Source organism: Lepidochelys olivacea, assembly GCF_965140295.1.
Source record: "Lepidochelys olivacea isolate rLepOli2 genome assembly, chromosome: 10".
NCBI classification, from domain to species: Eukaryota; Metazoa; Chordata; order Testudines; family Cheloniidae; genus Lepidochelys; species Lepidochelys olivacea.
The window spans coordinates 10,462,806-10,475,470 of record NC_140420.1 but is presented as its reverse complement, the minus strand read 5'-3'; the positions used below and the strand labels follow the sequence as shown (position 1 = coordinate 10,475,470).

The window sequence follows — 12,665 nt, the reverse complement described above, 5'->3', positions numbered from 1 at the left end:
TCCCCAACACACAAACGGTGCCTATATTTCATCAGTGGGAAGTCAATGGAAGCGGTAGGTTTGCCGGTCGTCTCTGGAAAATAGGCCACCTAGCCTGACATTAGGGTCCAAAATTCAAAATTGTTGGCCAGAGTTTTTAATCACAGTTGTAATTTTTTATCCTACCACTGGCAGTGACCATCTTGTTGAAAATTACCTCTTTTCATTGTGCTTCAAGTAGATATGAGAATATGACCTACGTAATAGGAAAACAATGCGATACACACTCTGGATGGTTATCAATATAAATATTAGTATGGCTATTGAATATCTAGATTATCTAATTGCGCACATCTGGGGTATAGAACAGGGAGGATTTCGTCACACAGCAAGTTCTATCTGTAAGTTTCACCCATGTGAAGGTTTCACGTTTGGATCTTGACATAATGTAAAAGTAATCACAACCTAGAATGACTGTGGCTCAATAGTCTACCACATTGGTTTAATTTATTTGCTGTGTTGGACAGCAGTAGTTCAGGTATGCACGGAAATTGCCTCATGTTGAAACACATGATTAATAGCAACTCATTTCCACAGAGCAGGAGAAAGAGTGTCCAGTAATAATGCTAATGATGCCCTTTTTTTGTGTGTGCTGTTTTCCTAGATGAAGGACTGTGGGATACGTTTGTGAAGGATATCCCCCACAGTGCTACCTCCTACACAGTCGGTCTGGACAAGCTAAAACAGGGGGTGAGCTATGAATTCCGAGTGGTTGCAGTAAATGAGTTTGGCTATGGAGAGCCAAGCATCCCATCTGCAGCAGTATCAGGTAATTGTGCATTCTGTATTATACTTTCTCCACTAGGCTTCCTTTGTGGGGAAAGAGGAGAGAGCAAACCAGAGCCAACAGTTAAAATAAAGCACTGAGGCCCTTCTTAAAAACTGTGCTACTTTTCCTTTATGCCATGAAACCCCATTGAAATCATGTTAAAACCAGTATGATGCAATGATGAATCAGATGCTGATTTTACAGTGGGCCTTTCTCCCAAGGGAAACCATTTTGTAGGAAAACAGGGGCCTACCACTTTAATATTTGCTGAAGAAACTCCCCCAGGAGTCCACATGTAAATTAGCATGTATTGCAACATGACTATACAGTTTGTGATTTGTTAGCTTTTTCCCCCTCCTCAATTCCATTTCTGTTTCCTCTTTTCACCTGGGTCCATTCCCTCCCCAGTCTCCTGGGGTAGATATTTCTATGTTATGTTGTATATATCGCTCTCAGAAATGTGCTAGGTGAAATTTACTGGCAGAGTAAACTGTATCCTTCCATTGTATCCTTCCGCTGGCAATTCAAATTCTCTAAGGGTCCTACCCAAAACGCACTGACCTCAATGGAAAGACTTCCATCACAACATCAGACCCTAAGCCTGTATGGGTTGGATTGTTGATGTTCTTCACACACCTTCCTGCCAGCTCTGTTGTGGTTATCCCCAGTATGTAGAGATGTGGCCTGAACACCCTTCAGAAATCTCTTTGAACTCAGAGTTCAAGACTTGCCAGAAGGAGAGTGATGGGACTTTGTGAGGTAAACTAGGCTGATGCTTGCTCTGTTCCATTGGTATCCCTGCAGCTGGAGTTTGGTGGCCTGTTGCAGAAGCAGGAGAAGCGGCCCTGGTTAAGGCCTTGCACAGGTGTCTCCTTACCCTTGCTTCCTCCTTCCAAGTTGCTTTTAGGCAAACTGTTAAAACGGCTTTGTGATTCAAAATTCTGGAGCTTCCTGGGGGCCTGGCAGTGCCAGTATCTGAAGCAGGACTTATCTCTTTGCTCCTGGTGTAAAGAACACAAATATCCCACAACAATTGCCCAGCAGAAAGGGGAAATAAATGGTACTATCGCTGTTGCTGTTGTGTTCATTCCCTTCTTTGTCCCTGGGTAACTAACCACTTAGCCCCTATGAACTACCTCTGGATTTCCGCGCGAATTGTCTCATTGCATTCCTCTCCAAGCACAAGGGAGAAGGGGAACCCACTTCACATATTAGCGTGTTTCTCCATTCTGTCGTTTCACACAAAATCTAAAGGGATGTTCTGTAGTTGGAATCATGTCAGCCCCGCTATCCTCTCTTCCCATTAGTAGTTGTTTCCTCTAAGGAGCTCATAGAGTTTCCCGTTCGTATGTTCTCCACTTGAGCAGAACAATTTAATTCACTTCCTTTTGATGCTCTAAAGTTTCTCAAATTGCAGCCTGAAAGAAAGAAGTTTCTATTGAGACTCACAGGCTTAAAAGCTGTAAAGCATTACAGGCTAGTCAGCCTCGCTGGCACAGCTGGATGGTCCATTCAGCCCCCAGCCTGGCCTGTACCACTTGTCTTTTTGGCTTTTTTGGTCCGTGCTGGCCTCCCAGCAGAGGGTTTTCACTGCTACAGAATTCCCAGTGCCCTGGGATGAATCAGGCCCCCCACATCATAAGGCTCATAACACGGCTGAGTTTAGATCCAGGGAATCTGGGCAGTAAAGTGCTCTTCAGAGCTGTAAGAAAGCTAGGAGAGTGTGTGGGGGGGGGCTGCTGGCGGCCCCTGCTGCAGGGAGCCGAAGTTCACCACTGGGGGCAGCTGCGACTCCACCATGGGCAGCTCAGTGGTCTGGGTTCAGCTAGGGCTTTGGTCCCAAGTGAAATAGGTTTCCTGGAATCAGCCATTCGAGCAGGTATTTCTCTGTCTCGCTAACTACAATGTAGTTATGCACAATTGATAATCTATGCCGTAGTGGGAATGCTGAGATGCCCTGGAAAAGGGGATGACTGGAAAGGAATAATAATAATTAATAATTAATAATAGTTACCACTTTTAACCAAGGATCTCAAAGCACTTTATAAAGAAGAGTAAATGTCATTTACCTATTTTGCAGTTGGGGAAACTGAGGCATGGGTGGAGTTAAGATGGGCCACATCAAATCTGTGGATAGGAATAGAACCCAACTCTCTGAATAGCCAGGGTGCTGCTGGTCAGGATGGTTTAAACTGACAGCAGGTGAGGGATAAAGCTAGAATAGCAGGGATGTTGAGAGTTTGGGTTGAGGCACATTGGCACTGGAGAGTGCTTGGACATTACCCACAGGTACCACCTGTGTCTCTTGCGAGCGCTGTTGGGTGATGTTCTGGGAAGGCCCAGTCCTCCAAGTGAAGTGACATTTGAGGTGAGTCAGCAGGGCTCTTTTTGGATCCAGGACTGGAGTATCAGAGGCCAGGAAGACCTGGGCACTTTGGAATTGCTATGGGGGAGAAATAGGCACAGGACCTTCCTCTGGCACTAATCCAGCCTTTTAGCCCCACCCTTTCCTGAGAACTAACAGGGGTACAGATTTCAATGGGGAAAAGGTAGGGAGATGTTAGTGGGGCTTAGGGGAGGAATGTGTAGGAATTGTTATTAGGTGGAGGGGTCCTAAACCTTTATTTATTCTCTCTGTAGCCCAAGTGGAAACCCCTTTCTACGAAGAGTGGTGGTTCCTGCTAGTGATGGCTCTGTCTAGTCTCATCCTCATCCTGTTAGTGGTGTTTGCATTGGTCCTGCATGGCCAGAGCAAGAAATACAAGAACTGCAGCACAGGTGAGATAGTGGCTCCATTTCAGTCCCTCCCATGCCACTGACATTCTTTTTCCATTTGAACCAGTGACTCCGGCAGCGTGAAATCTCTCGCTCTCTGTGTTTCTTTGGAGCAACCAATCAGGTCTTTTTGATCTCTAATCTGGGAGAAATGGCTTGTGCTTTTCCATGGGTACACCCCGTATAAATATTTGGTGGAGGGATGTATTTACAAAGCACGGATGGTGCTGGGAGTAGATAATATCCCATCGATGATAAATGGTGTATGTGGGTACCCCATGTCTCACCTCTGTTCGTTAGTGCTATAGTTGTCATGGCAGTGGGGTCTAATGGCTGACCTGAATTGGACTTTAAGGCACTATACTATAATCTGAGCCCCAGGCCTCTTAATTTGCCTTTAGGAGTGATTTTTTGACAGTCACCTCTCTCACAGAAAACAGGACCAGCTGGTCCATCACTAGGAATGTTTAAAGATCCCCCTTTCAAATCCCAGATCTCTGGCTGTGGAGCTTTTAAAATAATTTTTGCCTTTCCCCCCTTTAGTAACCTGAGTTCTGGCAATGTTGTTGGTGTGCATGTTTCTCCAAAATCCAGGAGACAACTACGTTAATTTTCAGGTGCTAATCAACAGGAGCAGGCAGCAGAAGTCCCAGCTCTCCTGATGCCGAGGGGTTAATAGAATAAAGGGAAATGGAAGGAACCTCCCACTTCCCCTGGCAGCATTCAGTGGTTCAGCCCAAAGGAAAGATTTATTTTTTCTGTATAAATTCACTTCTAACAAGTGTTAGTAAATCAGACTTTATCCCCATGGGATTTAAAATGTATGAATGCCATGGCATTTTACAAAGCTAATACTATTACAGATTACTATGCATGGCACATAGAAAATCTCTCATCTTCCTACTTGTGCTCTACATTTGGAGGACAGACATGAAAAGACAGTTCTGATCTGCACCTTCTGATATCCATGTTCACACTGAGCCTTAATGTAACATTGTAATTGAAGCTGAGGATAAAATACCTGTCTACAGCAGACTGGCAATATGACACCAGCCTTTCTGCCCAAGATACCAGCAGAGCTCAGACCTGTGGAATTACACACTATGAGCATAGGAAAAAAATCTCTTGCCATGTCTTCCTCTCTTCTTCCCCTCTGCCCCCCGTCTTTTGTCTTTGTTCTTTACTTCCATCAAGAGCTCTTTAATGACCTAAAAATCAAAAAGGAATCATACAAAAAGTGGGAACGTGGACAAATTGCTAAGGAGGAGAGCAGAAGAATAGCACAAGCATGTATGGACAAAATGAGAAAGGCTAAGACCCAAAATGAGTTACAACTAGAAAGGGACATAAAAGGGAATAAGAAAAGGTCTTTAATACATTAGGAGCTAGAAAAAGATGAAGGAAAGCATAGGTCCTCTACTTAGCAGGGAAGTAGAGCTAATAACTGATGACATCAAAAAGGCTGACGTGGTTAATACCTATTTTGCTTCAGTCCTCACTGAAAAGGTTAATGGTGACCAAATATTCAATACAATTAATATTAACAACAAGGGGGAAGGAACCAAAGCCAAAGTAGAGAAAGAAAAGATTAATGAACATTTAGATAAGTTAGATGTATTAAAGTCAACAGGGCCTGATGAAATTCATCCTAGAGTACTTAAAGAACTAGCTGAAGCTATCGCTGATCTTTGAGAACTCATGGAATATGGATCAGGTTCCAGAGGACTGGAACTTAGTACCTATCTTTAAAAGGGGGGACCAAAGAGGACCCTGGGAATTATAGACCACTCAGCCTAACCTAGATACCTGGAAAGATAGTGGAACAAATTACTAAACAATCCATTTGTTAGTACCTAGAGGATAATAGGGTTATCAGGAATAGTCAGAATGGAATTATCAAGAACAAATCATGCCAAACAGACCTAATTTCCATCTTTGACATGGGAATCTTTCCCCCAGTGGATAGGAGGGAACCAGTAGACATGATGTACCTTGATTTTTAGTAAGGCTTTTGACACAGTTCCACATGACATTGTCATTAGCAAACTAGGGAATGCAGTCTAGATGAATTTACTATAAGGTGCGTGCACAACTAATTGAAAGGCCGAACTGAAAAAGTAGTTACCAATGGTTTGCTGTCAGACTAGAAGGGCATATCAATACTGTGTCTGGTACAAATTCAATATTTAAATTAATGATTTGGATAAAGGAGTGCAGAGTATGCTTATAAAATTTGCAGATGACACGAAGATGGGAGGGGTTGCAAGCTCTTTGAAGGATGGGATTAGAATTCAAAATGACCTTGACGAATTAGTCTAAATTCAACAAGATGAAATTCAGTAAAGATAAGTGCAAAGTACTGCAGTAAATGGGAAAAATGGGGAGCAACTGGGTAAGTGATTGTATTGCTGGAAAGGATCTGGGGGTTATAGTGTCTCACAAATTGAATATGAGCAACAGTGTGATGCAGTTGCAAAAAACGCTAATATCATTCTGAGGTGTATTAACAGGAGTATCATATGTAAGACAAGGAAGGTAATTGTCACACTGTATTTGGCACTGGTGAGGCCTCAGCTGGAGTAGTGTGTCCAGTTGTAGGAGCCACACTGCAGGAAAGATGTGGACAAACTGGAGAGAGTCCAGAGGAGAGCAACAAAAATTATAAAAGATTTAGAAAACCTGACCTGTGAGGAAAGTTTAGTCTTGAGAAAAGAAGACCGGGGGGTGCCTGATAACAGTCAAATATGTTAAGGGCTCCTATAAATAAAGGCTATGATCAGTTGTTCTCCCGGTCCACTTAAGGTAAAGCAAGAAGTAAATGGGCTTAATTGGCAGCAAGGGAGACTTAGGGTTAGATATCAGGGAAAACTTTCTAATTATAAGGGTAGTTAAGCTCTGGAATAGATTTCCAAGGGAGCTTATGGAATCCACATCATTTAAGAACACCTGTCAGGGACACTCTAGGTTCACTTGGCCCTGCCTCAGTGCAGGGGTCTGGACTTGGTGACTTCTTGAGATCCCTTCCAGCCCTGCATTTCTCTGATTCTATGATTTCCCCCATCCTGTAATTTCTCATTTACATACCTTCTCTCCATTGCAGCTCCAACCCCTTTTTCTCCTTCACTGTCCACCCAGCTGTTCTCTCTTTCTCTTCTCTCTTTCCTTCCTCACTTTTTTCTCTTCCCATTTGTCTCCTGCTCTCACTTCCCTCCTCTTTTATCTTTCCCTTCCCGCCTTCAGTCAGTCTCTCTCTCACCCCTTTTCCTGGTCTGCAGCCCACTGCTGATCTTTTGTCTCCTTTTCTCTCCCACTCCTTGCTGAGCTATTCTACCACTATGAAAGAAGGGAAAGATCATTATGGAAAGCGAGGATACAAAAGTAGCCATAAAAGGAAGGACAAGGTTTGACACTTGCTTGTAGTGGTTCTTTAGGTTATCACTAGGCATGTAGTGGGTGGGGCAGTGCCTTTGTCTTTGCTGATTGTTTCATTGTTTGACTCCAGGTAAAAACATTTTGAATGTGGAAGAGTCGGTCACATTGGATAATGGAGGCTTCACAGCCCTGGAGCTCAACAGCCGACACCTCAACGTAAAGAGCACTTTCTCCAAGAAGAATGGGACGAGGTAGGATGACGGACCCTCTTTGTCTCAGTTTTGGCCGTAGCATTCACTTATTGTCTAGCTTCATACCTACCGCAGGACAAGCAAAAGGGATTATGGGGTGGAGCTCTGTTTGGAGGATATGGTGAAAACTGTGGGCTAATAGCTAAGCCTCTACCCCAGAATGCAACATCAGCCCCTGATGGTAGATGGCATGATCAATGATTAAAGAGATCTAGGCCTGGAGTGGGACACTAAACTTCTCATTTCAGGGTTAAGGTAAGTGACTGTGTTTTTGGAGTTCAGAGGGGGGTGGGAACTGGTAGATATATTGTGTCCAGGTATGAAAAGGATTGTAGAACATGTAGTTCACCCATTATTTAATGTGCCATACGCTTTCTCCTGATGTCCACCTAGGTCCCCTCCTCGCCCAAGCCCTGGTGGGCTGCACTACTCAGATGAGGACATCTGCAACAAGTACAATGGAGCAGTGCTGTCTGAGAGTGTGGCCCTGAATGAGAAGCCCTTGGAAGTGTCAGAATCAGAGGTGAGTACATTCCTTATCCCTTGCCTCTCCTCCCATCATGCAGCGCCAGGGTCTGGCACAGTCACTGAACTCACTGCATGCAGCATGTTCTCTGGAATCAAATTTCCATGCCTGCATTATGCTACTTTTGCATCAGTTTTTCATATTCAGGCACAGTACTTCAGGGTGCTCAAACTTTAGGGTCTCATGGCCCCTCCCCTCTAAAATAGCATCTGTCTTTAAAACTGAAATGCCGTGGTGAAGAATAATGAGCAGGTGCCAACCAGAAAAACTTGGGGTCATGTCAGATATTTCATAATCTCCCAATATTATTAATAAAAGGCAAATGCAAGCAGTTGGCTTCACTGGTTAGGCACTGAGCTCCCTGCTCTCCCTTTGATGTTATCACCCTGAAGCTCCTGGAAAGAAAGCATGAAAGCACATGTTGTGAGAAGTCCGTACATAATCAGCTCTGCGCATCTACTGTCTGAAGTGACATTTAATCAGAAATGAATTTCACATCATGGAACTAGCCCAAATGTGGGAGATGGTTTGGAATTTACAGTGAGTATCTTTCACAGCTGCTAGGCAATTCCAGGCACTACTGAGGTTCTGTAGAGCGGGTCCTTTATCTGTAAAAATTCTACGTCACCTTCTGTTCAAGAATCTCTAAGCACTTTACAAATGTTCATTGTGATTAAGCCTCATAATCCCCTTGTGAGTTAGGTAAGTATCCTTGTGTTACAGATGCAGAAACTGAGTCACAGGGGACTCAGATCACATAGCAAATCATTCTTAGAGCCAGGATGCAGGTTTTCTGATCCCAGTCCTATGCTCTAACCACAAGGCTACTCTGCCTTCCTTTCTGTTTGCTAGTGGTTTTCAGACTGGGAATCACAAGCTCTCGGCAGGGGGGTACGCAAGAAAATTCCTATAATGGCTGACAATGCATTTTATTTAGTAAGACTTGGCAGGCTAATCCTAGATATATTATAACCCCATCTCGGATGGGGTATTGAGCAAGCTACATTATCTAGAAAGGGGTACGCAGCCTAAAAAGTCTGAAAACCATGTATTCTGTGAGGAAGACGATACTGTGTGCTATTGCTATGTATTTGACAGTCCTCTATTTTCTGTCTCACATTCGCTTTATGAAGCACTTACAGTCTGTATAAACTCAGCAGCAGCCCTGGCTTAAAAGGCAGGCTTTAGAACTGGCAGTGAGGAATGTGCAGAAAGGTACATTTGTCTCTAAAATTGGGTGCTGTCCGCTGAAATCTTGATGAATCAGAGCAGACAGCACAAGAAGTGGGCCAAAATATTCTGAATCTGACCCTTCCGGCAAGAATAAACCAAAAGCAGCGAGTGGGGAAAGAAGATGACAGTTTTCATCTGCAGCTTTTCTGCACCTGCAGCTACAGCTGGTTTGTTTTTTGTTTTTTTTTGCTTGCTGGTTTCCTGGCTCTGACCTCTTGTTAATTACCCTGGACAGACTGCCATTTTATGTTGCCCTGTGACTGACCCTCCGTGCAGTCAGTGTTCCTGGTTGCAGCTCAAGTAAGCTGCTCTCTTTGTGATGTAGACATATTACCTACAGATTAAACCCATGATATCTGTGGTCATGTCCCTGTAACAACCCATCATGAAACCTGCCATTCATATGGTTTGTGAGCATGATCATGAATTTAGCACTGGCACTTTCTGACATTTAATTTCAATATTCCATGTGTTGTTTTCTGTATAGTGCACAAAAACCTTCTCACAAGTCGTCATTTCTGCCATACATAAGTGGGCACTGTTTACACAGGATAGACAGAGGAAAGTGATTTTTATCCTTGCTGTTTCCTTTGTATTCCTTTCTGTGCATGCTTCTATGCAAACAAAATGTGCCACCCGTTTTCCCTTGGGGCTTAGATATGCAGCCCTTCTATATAGTGTCTTTGATGCTTGCTTGTTTTTCCGTGGGAAATGCTTTTAGGCATGACATGTTAATGGGCTGCCAACAAAGGTATCAGTAGGGGATGCTGCCTTTTGATCAGCCTGGAAATGGTGTTTAGTTTGCGATCGTTGACCACTTGTATCATACAGAATTTGAGTGTCTTTTATCTCTTCCTGTTTGGTGTTTTCTGCTAGTTTCGTTTCAGTTCTCCTGGGGTTTCTTAGGAGACAAGCTTTATTTTCCCAGGATTTCCGTCATATTTAGCAGAAAGAGATGTTCTCCATGATACAGATGTCTCATTTCCCTGTGGGCTCTGCAGAGGCTTTGTCCTTTGCAGCAGGAGATGTTCTGATACTGTTTTCTTCTGATGCCTCTTTGTGTGTGTCTTGGATTCCACTTAATACAGTGTGCAGTTGGCCAGCTAAGGCCAAAATTGTGCTTTTTGCTTTCAGCCCAGATGTCATCTTGTTGAATTTTTGCTTTAACCTCTTAGCCTGAAGTGCCAAGATTTGGCATGGTGGAGAGGGAAATCAGCTGCCTCCACATCCCGTGGGGTCACTCAAATGTGAACAAGGCCATCATAAAAGACTCATGGACTGATTCTCCACAGTTAGATCAGAACACAGCTGCCTGGGAGCACTGCCTCTGAGCCCCCCCAGTGAAGGAAAAAAAATGGGGCAAGAATATACAGTATTCAAATATGCATATATAAAAATACTAACATACACTCCATGTCCTGGAAGCCAAGTATTTGCAGTGTTACAGAGAGATGGAAATTATTTCATTGGCATCTACAGTAGAGGGGGCGTCGAGTAATGAGAGCAAGTGCCAAATGATAAAACCAAAGCTCTTGGATACAAGCTCAAACAGGTTAGGCTCTCTGCAGATACAGTCAGGAAGTTCTGAGGTCTGTGCGTAGAGTAGTTGCTTGGCACAGCTCACCTTTCACCAGGCTAGGGGAGGAGCCATCATTTTTGGGGAGGTTGGAAGGTTGTTTGTTTGTTTTTTGTCATTTCCTAAAGAGTTTCTCCAGAACCTGATGCTTTCACAAATGATCTGGCCGTGCTGAATGCTAGTGCTTACAATGGTACGTTGATGCTCTATGCACTATAACTGAATTGTGCTTTTTCAGCTCTGTATGAATGTAGTTTTTATTCACTTATAATTCATTTTTGAGAAGGGATTAATGAGTATCCAATAAAATTCTCCAACTGATTTTGATGAAGATGGTACCATGTGGAAGCCAGATGTAGATGGCACATTAATAATAAAACCTGCCTCTCCCAAAGGCCACGTCTATTCTACATGCCAGGGGTGTGATTCCCAGCTCTGATAGGCATCCTTGCGCTAATTCTCATCAAGCTAGAACGCTAAAAACAGAAGTGTAGCTGCGGTAGTCCAGGCCACAGAGGCCTGGGCTAGGTGCCCCAAGTGTGTATTCACGAGGTTCAGGTGGGTTTGTACTCCAGGCAGCTAGCTCAGGCCACTACAGCCGCTGCCGATGCTACTGCTGATACACGACTCTTTTTAGCATGCTAGGTTGATGATAGGTTGTGCGCATATTTCTATGCGAGCTGGGAGTCGCACCTCTAGCTCATAGTGTAGACGTACCCTCAGTGAATAGATATCAGAGTGTCCACAGACATCTCTTTGCCTGTCTGTTTTTGTCCTGTCTCTTGCTCCTTACTCTCATTGTGGCTGACTCATTTCATTTCACCCAGGAGGGTGCAGCCGGTTCATGCACTCACAGGGGAAAGTGATGACTGGTCCTGATACCGTCACTTGGCAATGAGATGAGCTGTTCATAGGGCAGGGAGGAAGAAGTGGAGAGGGAGGCAAAAGTAGATGTCACAGGAAAAAACATCCCCAGCTGTGCCTGTAATTGGTGCAGGCTGCCGGCTGGTCTGCTCCTATTTCTACTGCAGTCATTGGCAAGGGCTGCTGTTCTCTGCCTTGTTGGTTATAAATGAACATATATGTGAACACTTTAGCTCCAATCACTTTTTAAGAAATTTGACAACCCAGAACTATTTTCAAATTTCCCATAATACTAACCCACTGGTCCCTCATTTGTCTCCTAAATAGCATTTGTGTCTTTCATCTTACCAATAAAATACTTAAATTGTCAGGCATTTTCTTTATTTGTTGCTTCAATGGCATGCACGCACCTTTGCTGTCAGATTAGAAACTGACAACTACATCCAATCAAATTCCAGCCTATCATAGTTTCCTAGGTAACAAACCCATAATCACGGTAAATGGCTGCATACAACAGAGAAAACAAATAATAATAATAAAAAAACCCTACAGCATTTCCTTGTACTCAATAGTTTTGAATCATTAAAAATAATATATCCACTCCACGAATGATCCTGTAAGCAATCTGGGTCATAATGGGAGACAGTGGGGAAAATATACCTTGATACTCCCTGGTTTACCAGCACAGAGAGAGACCCAGGACTTGAGCCGGGAGAAACTTTTTGGATAAACAGTTTGTTCACTGAAAAATGCAGTTTTGGTCAACCTGAAACTGTTCCCAAATTTTACATGAATTCATCAAATAGTTTTGGCGAGGGTCCAAGAGCCTAGGCTCCAGCCCAAACCCAACTGTCTACACTGCAATTTTATAGCCCCGTAGCCCAAGCCCACAAGCCCAAGTCAACTGACACGGGTCAGCATCGGTGTTTTATAGCAGTATAGACATACCCTATGTAACTTGTATCATCTATGTCTGGCCCGGAGGTAGCCACCTTTCCTTTCAGATATGGACTTTGCCACTATTATCCATGTGTAAGCAGGGTCTGAATGAACTCTCTGCTGACAGCTAGTTGGGAGGGGGAGAGACTTCAGGAGCAAACTGTATTTACATGAACACATCTACTCTGCCAACATACCCAGCAGATAGAGCTGTGTTACTCAAAGTGATCAACTTTGGCTAGTGTTGGGTTATAAATCACTTTAGTACTTAATGCAGGGGTAGTGAAATGTTATTATCAGTGTTGTTGTCTTTATTGTATG

The 12,665-nt window shown here is 43.6% G+C and overlaps 1 protein-coding gene across 1 annotated transcript in view; it reads left to right on the top strand.

Moving 5' to 3' along the window:
- SDK1 (sidekick cell adhesion molecule 1) overlaps positions 1-12,665 on the top strand; it is a 687,887-nt gene that overhangs the window by 617,626 nt on the left and 57,596 nt on the right. The window contains exons 41-44 of the mRNA XM_084641923.1: positions 644-808; positions 3,449-3,586; positions 7,086-7,206; positions 7,600-7,729. Of these exons, the coding sequence (XP_084498049.1) occupies positions 644-808; positions 3,449-3,586; positions 7,086-7,206; positions 7,600-7,729 (554 nt within the window). The remainder of the gene's footprint in view (positions 1-643; positions 809-3,448; positions 3,587-7,085; positions 7,207-7,599; positions 7,730-12,665) is intronic.